The sequence below is a fragment of the Triturus cristatus genome, chromosome 5_1, assembly GCF_964204655.1.
Source record: "Triturus cristatus chromosome 5_1, aTriCri1.1, whole genome shotgun sequence".
Taxonomy (NCBI): Eukaryota; Metazoa; Chordata; class Amphibia; order Caudata; family Salamandridae; genus Triturus; species Triturus cristatus.
Window position 1 is genome coordinate 710,507,770 of NC_140587.1, and position 17,251 is coordinate 710,525,020.

General features: G+C 43.8%; 1 protein-coding gene across 1 annotated transcript in view; it reads right to left on the reverse strand.

Annotated features, from left to right (window-relative positions):
* The window catches only part of LOC146831397 (E3 ubiquitin-protein ligase RNF138-like), a 255,932-nt gene that overhangs the window by 64,171 nt on the left and 174,510 nt on the right, over positions 1 to 17,251 (reverse strand). Inside the window, exon 7 of the mRNA XM_085604154.1 lies at positions 5,075 to 5,182. Coding sequence (XP_085460280.1) covers positions 5,075 to 5,182 — 108 coding nt within the window. The remainder of the gene's footprint in view (positions 1 to 5,074; positions 5,183 to 17,251) is intronic.

A 17,251-nucleotide genomic window follows, 5' to 3' on the forward strand; every position in this document is an offset into this window, starting at 1 on the left:
ATGAACCAAGGGAGTCTCATGTTACATCTCACATCATGGGATCTCATAATTCAGGCCACTGATAGTGATATAGAGGCAGAAGATCCAAAGCTGTTCTTTTCTGAAGTGAAGTGTGGCATTCCATAAGGGGTTGGTTTCCAGGGTGGTCCATCTTAGATCGTCAGGGTAGTGCTTGAACTCATTGAAGTGGCTACACAGCCTTGTGGTGCTACGTCCACATCTGATCATGCTTCCATGTTCCACAATGCTGACCTTTACTGCCCTGCTCGTCTTCCCCATGTAGTGGAGATCATGTGGGCATGTGATCAGATAAACACAGTTCTTCGTGTTACAAATGGTATGCTGCCGTTTTGTCCCAGTAAGATCTGGACCTAATTGTACCTCTTTGGAATGCTGGGTAGATGGACATGTGCTGCAGGAGCCACATGGGTAATGTTCTGTGACAGAGGGAAGGGCCCATAGAGTGTTCTGTATGGGGACCTGTTTTATACATGGTCTAGTATGTACCAGATGGTCTTTCAGATTATGTGTTCATTTAAATACAAAACGGGGTTGTGACAGTTGCTTTGAACCAGTGTTCAAGATACTCCAATGTTTCATTGTCATGTCATTGATTTTGTTAGAGTTGGGTGTGATTGTGGTTACACATGTCATAACATCTACCTAGACTGTGTAATGGTTTCCAATAAGACACCCCGGTTATTATTAGGGGCTCTTTTCTCAGCCTGCTTGATGACCCTGTTGGGGTAATGTCTGGTCAAGAGATTCTTGCTGAGGGTCTGGGCTGGTATGTCGTAGTACCTCAGTGAGCTGTGGTTTCTTTATAAGTGAAGGAACTGTCCATACAGCAAGTTTCATCGTAGAGCTTGTCGATGATGGCTATGAACGACAATAAACTGTTACAATCTGTGGTCTTCCTATACGTCTTTGTGCAAAGATGGCCATCCTAAATGGAGATAAGTAAATGTAGAAAAGGGAACTCCTCATTGGAATATGACTTTGTGAATCTAAGAAAAGTATTTAGAGTGTTGATCCACTCTCTAAATTCACCGCACTTGATTTAATCACCCTTCCAGAAATTCTAAATATCATCTATGTAACGTCTCAAAGTGCAGATGTTTTATTTGATGGGTTGGAGGTAGAGAAGAGACAACTCCTATCCAGTCACTCTAACTAAACCTTATCCATCAAATGCAGGCTGAGTGTAGCAACATACCACTCCCCAGCTCCTAAAACCCTGCCTTTCTGTGACAAGGTCTGGGCTTTCATGTTATCTGTAGAAGGCAGGAGATAAAAGAAACACAAACTTTGCTCTTTTTTCACATCTGGCAAAAAAATACCTGTTACAATGCTTTTACTTGGAGGGGGGGTCAACACATTTATCATGGGGGTGGGTATGTGAGGAGGGAAAGTACATTCAGGAGAGAGATAAAACACATACACCCCCATTTAGTCCTTAAAAAAAGAAAAAAGTAGTTCACCTGATGTGAGCGGTGGAAGGATAAGAGTCATCCAATGATAGGGATGGCAAAAAATCTATGTTCTAGTGGAGGGAAAACACAAGAAGAGGAAGGAAAGCCATTGAATAAGAAGCAGGGAAATGAGACTGACAAGAAAGCTAACACATGCAATGAAACAGGCTAACCCAAAGCCCACTCTAAGTATTGGTATTGTACACAAAAGGTCTTCAACAACAGACAGCTGTCTGTAAGGGAGACCTAAAAATGTGTCAGGGTATTCCACAGTTTATGACATCTTATATCACACTTTAGTATGGTGGGCAAGGTGTTAGTAAAGTTCTCCAGAGATTGCAGAAGTAAGTAAATATGAAGATTGTCCTACCAATGTTACAAACAGGATTATGCTTAGTGTGTTCAGTCAGGGACCAGGTTTTATGTTGCAGCTTATGATAAATAAGTACTGCTATGTTACACAATCACCTCTGTGTGATTTATTTGCCTTGTAATGGCATATGACATGAAGTCCAGGCAACTGTTAATGTCAAAGGGGAAATTATTCATGATCTCTGAAGGTTTTACCAACTGGTTGACTATGTTCGAGTAAAAGAGCGTGTTTGCTGAAAACAGTCATAGCTGCCAAGGGCTCAGATTGCTCATGTGTGACATTTCCATGGTTTCAGTCTGCTTATGGGTAACACTTCGAGTGACGCTTTCGTGCAAGCAAAATCAAGAAATGAAGTTCATGGAACAGACAAATATCAGAAAATACACCCATTTGAGCAATGAGAAACTCTAAGAAGATCTTGAAACTGCTGCACAACACCTGATCTTTTCTGCAGGCATATTACCCCTCCATGCTACTTTATGGTGAGCCAAAACTGCCAATAGACAAAACTCCAATCTCTCTCCAGCAGGAACATTAATCATCAGTTAATTATTTTTTTTTCTCGCCTAAAAACTGTTGGACACACAAGTAACTCTGCAGCAGGTGCTTTTAAACCCATAAGTTTTTTTCCAAGCAAAGCGCCCCCTTCCCACCTCTGCGCCAGGTGGGGCAGAACCACAAGTAACAAAAGGATGTCTGTGACAAAAGCAGTAACCCACTGAGCTATCCACATAAAATACAGGGCTGTTATATGCTGGTACACGTTGTTTACAGCAGGCATATTTCTAAGCACAGCACCCCCACCCAACCCCAGCTCAGTGCTAGGGACAGCGGCTGAGCCACAAGTAACAAAAGAATCTCTGTGACCAAAGGAGTAACCCACTGAGCTAGCCACATTAAATACATTACTGTGATATCATGGTATACATTCTTTGCAGCAGGCACATGACCCCCCACCAATGGTGAGTATATTCAAAACCAGCCCTAGACAAAATCTGATCTCTCTATATCAGGTATTTGACTTACCTGCTTCCTCGGCCTGCCCTGTTGCTCCAGCTCCAGTTTGTGATATCACACTCACTACAGACAGCTGCTGTGCTGTCCAGACAGTGCTGTGATGTGGTGGAGTCGGCGGGAGGCACTTGCCGTTCCAGAGAGGGCAGGCTGGCACAGTGGTAGATGATCTTTCTTTCGGCTGTAAAAGTCACAGTGAGAGCTCATGGCATGGCACGCTGTCTACGTTCAGAGATGTGGCACCCGTGTGCCTTTTAAGGTCACTCAGGCTCAGCACCTGCTCTCCCTGTGACTAGGCACAGCTCTCACTGAGACTAGGCACAACCCCCTGGTGTCCCCAACACACACAGCGGCACGTGTTGAGGACATGAGGAGGACAAGTCTTGCCCTTTATTTAATTCTGGTGGGCAGGGCCCCGCCCAAGCTGCAGCACCAGTTCCTGGGGTCCAAGCTGGCAGGAATTTGGAATGAAAACATCCTGCCTGCTGCCGCACCCACTGGACCCGTTAGTGACAGTCTCAAACCGGTTAGAATTGCTGCAGCAGCCCAGGCTACAAACTTGAATAAAGTGAGATGCCCATCTGCATCAGAATCATGCCCACACTGTCATACTGAAGGTAATTCTTGCCTTATATAAATACCTGTAGCGAAATGGCATACTGGAGGTAATTCCTAGCAAGATAGACAGCTGTGGCAAAATCCTGGCACTGGCATAGTAGTGGTAATATTTGGCATACAGTACACCCATGGCAAAATGCTGGCACTGGCATACTGGAGGTAGTTTTTGATATAATGGACACTGGCATTCTAGAGGCAATTTTTGTCATATGAAGCGCCCATGGAAAAATGCTGGTGTTGGCATACTGAAAGAAATTATTTGCATAGGGGCCACCCATGCCAAAACGCTGGCACTTTGGAGGTAATTCTAGACATAAGTTAGGAAAACAGTGACATATGTAAAAGGCGAGGGGGTAACCATGACAAAATACTAGCCCGGACATACTAGAGGCATTTTTTGACATGTGGGTCACCCATAGCATGTGGATGGCATTAATGGTAAAAGGCTGTTACCAGCATATTGAATGTAATTTAATTGAATTTTTGGCTTAAGGAGGCACCCATGGCCTATGGTGGCCCTGGCACAATAGAAGTAATTCTGACATATGGGAGCACCCACAGCATATCTTGAAGAAAATTAGGTCAACTCTTGGGAGAGACAAGTTTCATAAGGTTTCATTGGCGTGCACACCATGAACGGACTTGATAATAATGGGAACTTTTTGAGAGCATATGACTTTAGTAGGCGTATATGAAAAATGTACTTTTAATGCAGTATTTGAAAAAACAATTCATCAAAAATGTTCTTGGGGGAGAACAAAAAGAGGTCTGGCTCCCACGGCATTTATTGTGAACATCCTATTATAGGTGGTTTAAAATTGCCAGTTGTCTGTGTTTTGTTGTTATATCATGCAGTTATTGTGGAACTTCAGTAATGTCAATTATTGTTATGTCATCAGGGTTAAGGTCAAGTGACATCACTTCCTGGGATGCCTCAGGGTCAAATGTCATATGATGTCACTTCCTTTCATGTCCTTAGCTCAAAAGGTGTGTGACATCACTTCTGCAGCACCTGCCATTTTTGTGAATCTACGTACAAGTGCAAACCCTACTTACGTGGCAAAAATGCATGCACAGTCAATGATGGAATAGTTGTGGGAAATGTTGATCGCACTTTAATAGGAATTCATTTGTTTGAAATTTCAGCCAAAACTACCAATACCATACGATGCTAATATGCGAACGCAAGGTACAGACAGATAATCCCAAATAAATCCTATTTCACCTGCACACAGAGATATGCCTACCTTCGTTTTCCTAGAATGCACCTGTTCACCAGTCATTGGATGATTTTGAACTACATGAGACTTCTAGAGTCGCACTGTTTTTCTCTCATGTGATTTTATTATGGTTATTTATTGTGCATTTTGCATATTTATCTGTACATGAAGTGTGTACATTACCTGAAAGAAATGTTATGTTCTTCTCTGTGTAATTAGTACAATATATTTCATAATTCACTAATTCTGAAAATCACAATTTTTGCATATATGTTTCTCTCTTATATCATGCTACCTTTTCAACATTTTTCTAGAATAAAAAAGCAATAACGTGAGGCCAATTTATTTGAACTATAACAGGAATTAGAAATATTTACCACAAATTCGCCATAGTCGAACTGGTGTCTCAAATTCAGATGTTGGACAAAGTTACTAATCGGGTGATTAGGAACTCCCCAGGGCGTTGCTGCACAGATGGGACATGTCTAAATGCAAAACAAAATGCAAGTCACGGAAATCGAATTAATTAACATATTAGAAAATGATGCTCTGCGAGTGCAGATCTATTTTGGGCCGTGGTGGGATGGTGAAGCATTGCAGGCTGTACTGAAAGAAACATAATGCAAGATAATGACCTTATGCATTATTTTTTCAGTACTCTTAAGCAATGTATTGAGGTAAGAACAGATTGCGAATTTTCGTGGATGTAAAAAAGGCACCCTGTATATGTTCGACCATGATAGAACTACAACATCTTCCTATGCAACAACCACCCCAGCATCATGTGCTAACAGCACAACCATCCATCTGTTGCTGCAACAAGCCCATCCACCTAAACAGCCAGTGCAGTGTAGCAGGGGTATGTTGAATAAGACCTTCTTTACATTGAACATTATGATGTGCATGATCCATTCTGAACCAGATACCTGAAACCAGGATGTGATGTGGTAAGAATTCAGGAACATGTAACTCAACAGATAGCACGCTGTATGTTTGTTTTTTGTTTATTCACTTTTCATATGTTTATAATTTAAGGCCCAATTGATCAAACACCAGGGCTTGTATTTTTGACCGCACATATGCATTTATCAAAGTTGGCAGCTTAGCCACTCAGCCACGCCTTCTCCTTGCGCCCAACAGATACTGAGAGGCATATTTATGGGGATTTGGCGCAAAGCCACCTTTCTGCGCTGCCCTGTGTCACAGTGAAAGGGCAGGAATGCGCTGTATCTATGGCATATGACGCATTCCTGACCTTTCCCCCTGCGCTGAAATTATTTTTCCTCTTGGTGCCCCCCCTTGGGACATTTTTTGGGACATTTCCAGGTTTCCATGGTCTTGTAAATCTGGGGAAGCTTCAGAATCCATGGGTGTTGAGTGGGAACACTCACTGCAATGCCCATGGAACCCCTCCCTAGGGCTGAGTATGGCAACGCAGCAATTTGCACTGCATTGCCTTTCCACATAACGATGAGGCCATTCAAAGCCACGCAAAGTGGCTTTGCGTGGCCTCATACATATCATTTGGTGGTTTTCCCCCCTAGTGCGTCACAAAAAGTGTTGCTACAGTCGCACAAGGGGCTTGTAAATATGCCCCTAAGTCTTTTAAGCTCATTAGGAAGCGACCTGTAACACAGATCATAATAGATTAATTGCTCTTAGTCTAGTTTGGCAGGTAATTTCTCAGACTTTGGCCACATAATTCAGACATAGGCCACAAATCCCAATGAATTGTCTGTGATCATTCATATTTTTGAAAGCAATATGCATTACAATAAAGTTCATCCTGGACTCTAAGCGAATGCTTAACGTGTCTTTGACACGAGTATAAACCGAGGTCAATTCTGTACTACACATAAAGGCTACAATTGACTTTGTATCCAGTAAAAATCAGAGGGTATTTAGGTCAATCAGTGACATGCTAATGTACATCGATACCGCCAGTCAGGGATTAACACATAGTGCCAGTTTTTGAAGTGGGTGTACACATGTGCACCATCAAACTGTGGTCTCTAATAACTAAGACTGGCAATAACTGTATGATCTGTTGCTGTGTGCTGCGGTGTAGGGAAGCAAAACGTGAAGGACTATTAAACAGGCCGATGGACAAAGAGGGCCGCTTTTCTGTGTCTCTATATGTGGCGTAAACATATAAATGTACATATACGCTTTTGCTACTGTAATGACTTGTGCTTGTTTTCAATTAACTAAAAAAATATACCACAGGTTGTTTATGATGATGAGGCAATGTTGCAGTTTTCAATAAATGTCTTGATTGTTACGGAAGACTATGAAAACACTGTAATATAAACAGTACTGTAAGTCATTGGTAAGTACAAGTGAATTCAACTTTCTAATTATGGCAGACTACCTCTTAAGTGGAAGTACGCAAGCAAAATAGAGTCACTCAAAGTAAAAACTGCTAATGGCTGAAGTGGGCTGACCTAGTCTCCTATGCTGCATTCTGTAATTGTGGAAAGCAAAATATGAATGACATTTGAACACACCAATGGGTAATGCTGGTTGATCAAAAGCTCCTCTTTATACATATGTATCTTTAGTATGATTGTTTTTGGAAACCATGAGGCTGGCAAGACAGCTCTGACTGTCTCTCAGTCAGACCTAAACAGAGTTCCCTCAAATTAGTATAGGAAGAATACAACTCATCCAATCAAAACATTGTAAGGCAAAATCCTCCCAGGCAGGACAAACACAAGAATAGGGAGACATCTTATTGAATCTGGAGCACATAACTGAGATAGACAACAAAGGCACTCAAACATGAGCAAGGGTTGACCCAATGTATAATCCAAACATATTTGAAACAATAGGTCTGTCTTCCGACAGCTAAAGTTGTTTGTAACCGAGACCTAAAAATTGATCAATAGAAACAGTCACTTTATACATTGTTTCCATTACGTTAATAGTAATAACAAGACTGACATTATTTTGTTAAAAAGAAAAAAAGGTGAATACTAAAAGAATTAATGTGGCAACAAACTGTCCAAGTACTAATTCTGTTACTAGGGAGAACACTGCATGAATACTTATTTGCTCTTTAATGAATTGAGTCAAAAGACATAATGTGGCGAAAAGCAACTTTTGGTGCCCCAAGGGGGTTTATGGCATAGGAATGTTTTGCTTACAAAGACCAATAAAAATATTCTATGTGATTTAATTATGTTTAGGGAAACACGATGATGATGCCATTGTGTTATTACTAAGTTGACTTATGAGTCCTAGATGTAATTAACATTAGACTGCTATCTTGTTTAAAAAAATATGCGAACAATGATTTATCTTAAAATGCACTTAATTAAACATAGAAAAGAGCTTGAATTTGGATTGTGACTCACTACAACACAGTGAAAAGAAATTAAAAACAATGAAACTCAACAACATCGGGTCTGATTCACAAACTGCCTTTTGTAGTATGTTATGTAGTATTTTAAATACATACTACAAATTGCAATACACAAACTATGTGCAGAGTTTACCGCCTCTGTATTACATATACTTATGTGTGCAGAATCCTCCGCCCTGACTGCGGAGTCTCTGCACATGTATGTATAGGTTTCAGGAGGAGATGTTAGAGGGACTGGAGAGAGTGGGTGGAAAAGAGGCAGACAGACTGCAAAGGTGATGTAATTAGGAAGGAGTAAGAGGGGTTTTGGAGGACGGTCAGGGAGGGGGTTAGGGAGAGACGTCAGCCACCCACACCATAGTAAGCCAATTGCAATACTCAGAGGGTGAAGAAATATAACTTACACTTTATTGGTAAATTTATACTTAAGAGTTTTTGAATACCAAAAAGTAATAAACTCACTCCAAAGTGTAAATTACTCAAAAGTAGACAATACCTTTGTGAATTTGGTGCATTATATTTAGCAATGCAAAGAATAAAGTAGAAACCATTTCTAAAAACAAAAAGTAGAAACCTTTTCTAAAAACAAATGAAGATGCTCAATTCAGCTTTTATTTTTGTCAAACGTAATGAATAAAATTGGGTTAGTAAAAAGAGCAAAATATACTATAGCTGAAATTGCGTATGAACTGCTTATGAAATGAGTCTAGAGCAAGCCATTATCAGACGAGTCATCTTAAAGTGAATCCTATGAGTGAGTCTTTCCTTCCTTTTGCAAATCTTGAACACCCACTACTTCTCCTGACAATACTGGACCTTCAGGATGAATCGTTGTTTCATCCAATGAACCGTCATCATCCAAACTCTTGAGAATTGTCCCTCTGTCCTCATGTTATCAATTGTGTTGGTTGTTGTTTCTCCTCTCTCCTGTATACCACGGTAGGCTGCACTCTCCTTTTCAAGTGCCATCATCTTTCTATTCCAGGAAAAGTATGCCCTACTGCAGATATCAAGCCCACGTAGGTCAGTGAGCCTTAGTCCTTCTGGGCAAGTCCTATTATTTTCTCCCAGCCAGACAACACAGGACCATCCTCTTTCTCAGAGCTCTCCTATGATTTCGTTTTAGGAGGCACCAATGGCTACTATTGGTGATTAATTTATCACAATATGTCGCCACCTTCAATCTGTACAAGGCTCAAGCAAATGGATGTTACTAAAAGTTACCTTTGTTGTCCCAGCCAAGGGTTAACAATGGGTGCTCATTCTGTTCTGTCAATGAGGAGCCCAATTCATTTGGCAATTCTTGTGTGGACATACAAACTCTTTATCTAGCATTCAAACTCCTACCTTCTTCTGTTGCACAGGAGGTTGCACAGGCTCTGTTCAAGGCACCATGCATGGAGGCTTCAAACAATTATCCTCCCATGCCTTTTCAAAGTTAGGCTCTCCACTTCCACACCTTCTTTTCCTCTGGAAGTTTTCCTGAGGGTGGGAGGTCGTAGTACCCATTTCCTTACAAAGTTGCACTCCATCACTTCAGATCTTTGGGTTCTGCAAACTTTAACAGGCTATCACATATTTTTAATACTCTCCACATCAGTTAAAGCCGCCGTCATAATTGCTTTTTCTGGAGAGGGTCCACCCTGGAGGACAAGTAAGTTCTAGACATTTTCAAGATTGGAGCTCTCTGCTATAACCCTTCACTCTCTAAATCACTGGGTAGTATATCAGCACTTTAAAATGGAAGCCAATCACTATCTACACAAAACACTACTTTCTGGTGACCAGATGATCAGTGTAGTCCCAAAGGACAGTGATTTTTCTATCTTTATATGCACCGACCATCAGCCTTTCTTGATATTCCAATGTTTGTATTTAATGTGGTAGTTTTGTTGCCTCCCTTCAGTCTTTCCTCTGCCTCTTGGTGCTTCACCAAGCTCCCCTGCAATGTTGTGGCCTATCAATATATATTTAGAAAATAGTCTTCTCATGTTGAAAGGGGAGAAAACTGAGATATTATGTCTCAGAAACAAATCAATACCCAGGCCCATCATAGATTGGCCTGTTTGCCTAGGTAATCCACCTATACCTGCAAAAATAATAAAAAGCCTAGGATTTTGGCTAGAATCTGACCTCTGCATGGCGACTCAGGCCAAGAAGGTTGCCGCAACCTGTTTTGGACTACTGAGAAGCATACAGAAAATCCTGGATAGGGTGCCAATACAGCTCAGGAAGACAGTGGTCCATTCTCTGGTAACTTCTGGACTAGATTATGGAAGTTCTCTGTTCTTGGGGGGCTCCTAAATATGTCACGCGCAGATTGCAAGTAACACAGAATGCAGCTGCTAGGTTGCTCTGTAATGTTCCCACACGGGACTCAGTAAAAAAGCACCTAGTGGACCTCCACTGGCTGCCCATAGAAGCAAGAATAACATTCAAAGTCTTGGTCATCACTCACAGAGCACGCCATAATAAAGGGCCGGAAAAAATCAGGAAGTTAATATCTCCTTATATCCCAAATAGGCGGCTACGTTCTAGCGCAACGCCTAACACAAACAAAGGCCTGAAGGGAAAGATGGGGAGGAAGATCCTTCTCCCATCTGGCTCCCAAATTCTGGAACTTCCTGCCATTGGAATACAGACGGATAGACAGAGAACTACAGTTTCGGAAAGAAATCAAGACTTGGCTGTTCAAGCAATATCTCTAAGTCATCGGCACCCTACTCAGTTCTTTGACCTGCAGCACTGGGAAGCCTCAGGGCAGCCATGCGCTCCTCAAATCCCCTAATAATAATAATAATAATAATAATAATAATAATGTAACGTCTCCCTCCATGTGGCCCACGACCCCACAAATGGTTCTTAGCCTTTTGAATTCTTTGTACCACCATTCAATCCCTACTGGAAGTCTGGGACACCGACCTAAGTAATTTCTACAATTTGAACCTCAAAACAATATACCAAAATATAGAAACAGGTGTAGCCCGCTTGCCATCATCGTTGCTGCTGGGGGAGCCTAAAGCCACCACAATCCTTTGCGACTGGAAGCGCCACTGCACGTCGCAAGACCGCAAGCGCCTGGAGGCGCTTCAAAAATAATGCGGGTCTCCCGCAGCGCGGGAGCCCGCTTCCCATCATTGTTGTTGCTGCGGGGGCCTACAGCCACCACAACCCTTTGCACCTGAAGGCACCACCGCACGTCACGAGACCGCAAGACCCCGGAGGCGCTTTAAAAACACCGCTGGTCTCCCGCAGAGCGGGACGCCCACGGGTGTGCCCGGGCCGTGTCTGAGCAAAGCCCGGGCCAAGTTCGGGCCCATCTGCACCCGTCAGAGGCAGGAGGAGGTGGGGTGGGGCCACCTCCATTGGCCTTGCAGCAGAACGACCTCCCCTGGTTCTACATACTAAATCAGATACTGGTATTGTACCCCCTTATCTCATGTTTAACTTCCTGTTTTGAACCTGCATAGCTATTTTCATTTGCTGTCTGGTACCAAGCTCCGTCCATTTTCTTTTGCCCCGATGGGAGTGAAGACCGAGATAGAGCCTTGAGCTTTTTCCTACAGAAGTACAAGTGGCAGGTCTATTGTCAAATCAAGCAACTAGGGGAATTCGAGGAAGATCGTCAAGAGGAAAATCCATGACAAGGTACAGGGCATGGACAACTCCAAAAGGAAGAAGAAGTCTCTTGGCGCCATTTGCCACAAGACTATGGACCGCATTGAGACAATATTAACTAAGTGCCAGGAAATAGCAGATATGGACCCATCGAGCTCCCCTAACCAGGTGGTTAGCACAACTAAGTAAGTCAGCCATAACCACAAATGATGATACCGCAACTCCTTTAGACACTTCACCTAACTCATTACAAAGGAAACAATCCGGCAAGCTAATCCCACATATGTTGAAACAATGTACTAAAGGGCCGAGCAGGGGTCTGAAAAACCGACTTCCCAATCTGGAACCTAACCTGATTAAACATGTGCAATGTGCCAAGTCAAGTGGGTCTCCTAGTTTAGCCCAAGTTACCCAAATTGAATGCCAAAATAGATTTGAAATCCTTGTCGATGAGGAAGTGGGGTGCCTGGGAGTGGGTCCAAAGATCCCCGAAGTGTCCTGTAGTGCCCATGCCCCTGAGGTGCTTGAACTAAAGTCGCTGATTGAGTCACTGAGAGGTGAGGTGGCAGCCCTTAGAAGGGAGGTCGCTACTCTAACAGCTGGGGTAGCATGTAGGAAGGAGGTGCACCACGGGCCATTTTTAGCACCCCCAACAGCAGTACAACCCACAGCTGAGGATATGGGCACAGGGCCTGCCCTCAGGGGATTGTCGAGCCACCGAATAAAGCTACCCCTCACATCACCTTATACCATCCCTTAGACAGCCCCAGGAATCGCCATCTAAATCCTATAGATCCTTTGGCAACTAGAAACACACAGTTAGGATCAGTCCATGTCCGGGCCCGTCCCAGAGCCATAGAAAGAGGTGAGGTGACCCTAGATGAAGGCCATACTCTTAGACCTAGTTGCGGGGAGATACGGGAAATGGGGTCAGTAAGGGATGGTATCTACACGAGGCAGAGTGCTCAGGATGCCCAAGATGTGGTTTACCTCACCGAAGTGCCCAAACTCTCTCGGGTTGTGTCTGAAGATTACGATTCACTAAAAAATAACGTCTTTTATTGGCTGAGATCCACCCGCCATTGCTATTCGATAATTAGAGACGACATTAAATATGTAGGAAGACACACCTTACCTGTGGCTCACAGGGACATGATTGAAGTCAGGTTCTTTAATAAGAACATAGTCATCGGATTATTGGCGATAGATTCACGTACTTTTCCCCCGGCCAATACCTCTATCTCTATTAGATATAGACGCCCTTCAAGGTTGGAGCTAGTGCCCCATAGACTTATCAGGGAAGGATCATACACCTGTCCGTGTGGAACAGAGATCGGCCAAAGATGACTACAATTTGATGGAAAAAATTTAGGTAACCCAGGGCCCTTGTTGAACTTGCTCCCATCAGAAATTTCGGTACCTTGAAGCTCAGCATATAATACCGAGCAGGATACCGGACCCTTGACTGTAAATGTAATCACTAGTACAGTCCTATTGGTGGCACGCCAGCAGATGGTAGGGCCCTTGTTTCTCCCTCTGCAGGTGAGCCCCTTATCACCCATGAAATATGTGGTTTAGCCCCTAAGCCCGTAATAGAAGGTGAGGTACCTACTTCTTCTAACCTAAGGGTTTTAGTTTGGAATGTGGCTGGGATCCTAAAGTTGCAATCAGATCCAGACTGGTGTAGCATTGTGGACACCTTTGATGTGATCCTGTTTCAGGAAACCTGGAGTTTGACCACCCCTTTTAGAGGCGGGTTTTCTGCCTACGCCATTGAAGCTAGAAGGAAAGAGCAGGGTAGACCCTCGGGGGGCTAGCAGTTTGGATAAAAAATGCACTCCAGTCCAAAGTTAAGCTCCTTTGTGTTGATTCACCAGACATCTTGGACCTCGAGCTGAACCTGCTCCGTAGCTGGAAGGTTCGCATTTTTAACATCTACTATAGAGTGGGCCGTGTCTCGGAGGAAACAAATACGATTTATATATGAGACCATGCTCTGGTCAAGTACTCCGATAGCGTCCCCGCACTGGTTGCAGGTGACTTTAACTGTACTTTCGAACCCCTTGCTTCTGCCCCTTCAGACCTAACTGAGGATTGGGACCGTGAGTGGCAGATATGGTAGTGTCGAAAAGATCAGAGAGTGACCACAATGCCCTTGCTCTTACAAAACTGGGCCCCCTACAGCCAGATGTAACGGGGTGCCCTGATTTGGGTGTGCTCTCTGTCTCAAGCAACCAAAGAGCTGTTGAGTGGGATTGGGTGGAGGATCATCCGGCAGCATTAGAAGCAGTGAGGATAAAATGCAAGGCAGTTGATCGATGAGCTGGTCAAACTACCCCGCAAGGATGCAGTGGAAAGCCTGGGGCCATGTCATGATCTGGTTTTCAGTGAGGTGAGGGACACACTTAGCCGGCCTTCCACAGTGCAAGGGATGGGGGACAACATAAAGACCCGTTGCAAGACACCACGAGCCCCTGGTATAACCTGGATTGTAGGAAGGCTAAGGGGTGCTTATTGATGCATTAAAACGTATTTTACCGGTGTTTTTACAGTTCTGTTATAACACTCTGCCCACCAGATTATTTTGCTCTAAGTGGCGTTCTAGCGCTTCTTCTGATGTTCTGTGTCCAGCATGCAAAGCCTGCCCAGAATCAATTGTCCATTTATTTCTCTTCTGCCCCCATCATTTATCTCTGAGTAAAGAAATGGATTTTACCATTGTATAGACTTGTTGGTCCAGGACACTATCTTGAGGTAGTGAGAACATTGTGTACTGACACCCGTAGATAAATGGTTGTTGGCCTTTCAAGATTCTGATATGCACTGTGGATCAGGCGTGGGAAGCTACTTGCATGAAGCACTTTATTCTTTTAGGAACTGCTGCATTTTACTCCTTGCACATTTACTTAATGAAATTGTTCTCAATATATTTATTCTCAAATGTTTACTTACCTGCTTTTATACTTGTTCTGTGTACTTTTTAGGATCCTGGTGATCGTAATAAAAAAAAATGGATGATGATGAAACAGGTGTACATTGAAAAATATACAGATTATGGAATATTTAATTTAATTCTCAAACAAAAAAAGCAAAAATCGAAATTGTCATTTGAGATGTCATCAGTGATGTCATGAGTGATGTCAATGACCATCTCATGAGTGATGTAATTTGTGATGTTATCAGCAGTGCATTGCGGGCGCGCGAGTTATAGTTCGCTGAACTAACTATAACGGGGGAATTTCAATGGTTTTGTACGAGTGAAAAGTCCAGCTAACTATAACGCCCCTAAAACCTATGTTTTTTTCAGTGAATTTCTAAGGTTTCTTAATTGCAAATTCCTAACTATAACGTGCCTGAAACCGATGGTTTTTCAGTGAATTTCAAAGGTTTTTTAAATGCTAATTTCTAACTATGCCTACAGAGATAGGACATGTGTAGAAAGAAGAAAAAACGCACAGAAAGAAAAAAAAGAAAATGCAGAAAGAAGCAACAGAAGTCCTCAAAGACGAAGAAAAGTGCAGGAAGAAGGATAACGCGCAGAAAGAACAAACAGAAGAGCAGAAAGAAGCCTTGTTGCAAAATCATCCTGTACCCTCAACTTTTTCAGACGGATACTGGTGGTAACTGAGTCTGACTAACCAGTCCTAGAGCCAGTGCTATGTTAAAAGACACTCAGAATACAGTAAAAACACTTACATACACTAGGGAACACTATGCGTTGGGGGCCCCCTGTGATTAGAATGACCTCCTCTGTAAGCCCCTAGTATATAATAGGGCAGGGGATTAAAACTACCTCTGAAAACGCGCCACAGGGCGTGTTTGCACACGTCACCTCAGGCCCCGTCCCCTCCCTTCCCCACTGTGTAAACACGCCCTGTGGCCGTTTTAAGTTGGGAGATTAAGTCCCCTTGAATCCTGAGGGTCCCTAGGGGCAAAATAGCCCACTAGGTACGTCCAGTAAGCGCCATTGCAGAGAGGTGTAAAAAGTGGCACGGCCTGCACCACCTCTCTGCAACGCAGAGCAGTGGCGCTTACTGGAAGCACCTGGTGGGCTAGTTGGCCCCCAGGGTCCCTCAGGATTGAAAGGGAATTATTTCCCCAACTTAAAACGTGCCACAGGGCGTGTTTGCACACGTCACCTCAGGCCCTGTCCCCTCCCTTCACCACTGTGTAAACGCGCCCTGTGGCCGTTCTTAGTTGAGATATTAAGTCCCCTTGAATCCTGAGGGTCCCTAGGGTCAAACTAGCCCACTAGGTACCTCCAGTAAGCGCCACAGAGCTGCGTTGCATAGAGGTGTAAAAAGGGGCGTGGCCTCAGAACACCTGTCTGCACCGCAGCTCCCTGGCGCATACTGGAGATACCTGTTGGGCTAGTTGGCCCTCAGGGACCCTCAGAATTGAAGGGGAATTAATTCCCCAACTTACAACTGGCCAGGGGGCGCGTTTGCAGAGTGCTACAAGGAGGCGGCATGGCCTCTGGCGCGATGCCGGTCTTTTATTTATTTTATTTTTTTAAGAAGGAGGGCTGTGTGGCCCCCCATCTTTTTCTAATTTATTGGCCCTGGGGACCCCATTCCCCAGGGCCTGCACCGTAATTTGTTTTGTTGAAAAAAATAAATTTGGCCCTCCCAAGGCCTTTATCTGCCCCGGGGACCCCAACCCCCGGGTCATGGCCTTTTTTTTTTATTATTCTTTAGGAGGGGGGCTGCGTTGCCCCTCTCCTCAGGCCACTTATGGTCCCGGGGACCCCATCCCCCGGGGCCGGCCTTTGTTTTTTATTATTTAAAAAAAAAATATATTTATTGAAACACCTAGGACATGCTGAACAAACCGTATGTACCTATCACAATCCACGTGGAATGTATTTACACCGCTAGTGAAGATCTGACGTGTCTGACGCCCTACCGTGCCTAATCCTGGCGCCCCCGCCGGTGGGTACTCTCCAAGTAGACACCCTTGTTGTTTATTTATACAAATATGGGTAGCTATTGACGGGCACATTTAATACACACGCACACCAAGCCATTCAAAGGGGATTCGACAAAAATTCAACCAAACTATGCAAGAACCCCCCCTCACGGTTAATAAAACACACATCCACCGCCGGATGTGTAATACTTTTTATTTTACTCTCTGGAAAGGAGACGAACCTCACTTGAGAGTCACAGCGTGCTCCTGGCTGAGCCCAATGCTGTGTTACACCCACCAGTGCCTGCCGAGTGCCACACACCTCTGTGTTGTATTGCACCAGCTAGTGCGTATGCTATGACACTCTCTAGCCCATGTGCACTGTAACACCACCCCTTGAATATGTCATGCCACACTTGCCTTCGCACGGGTTATATTGCCCTATCTAACGTGCCTTCCTCGATGCCTATGTTATAACGTACATCGCTATGCCATACATATTACCATCTGGGACCCATATCTTTGTCACAGTGCATATGCAACGTTACACTCCCCAGCACATATTTTATATTACAACTTTAGAGACTAGTTAGGTTACACAACACTGCCCTGTGCATATTACACTCCAAGGCGCATATCGCATAGCACGCGCTAGTGCCTGTGC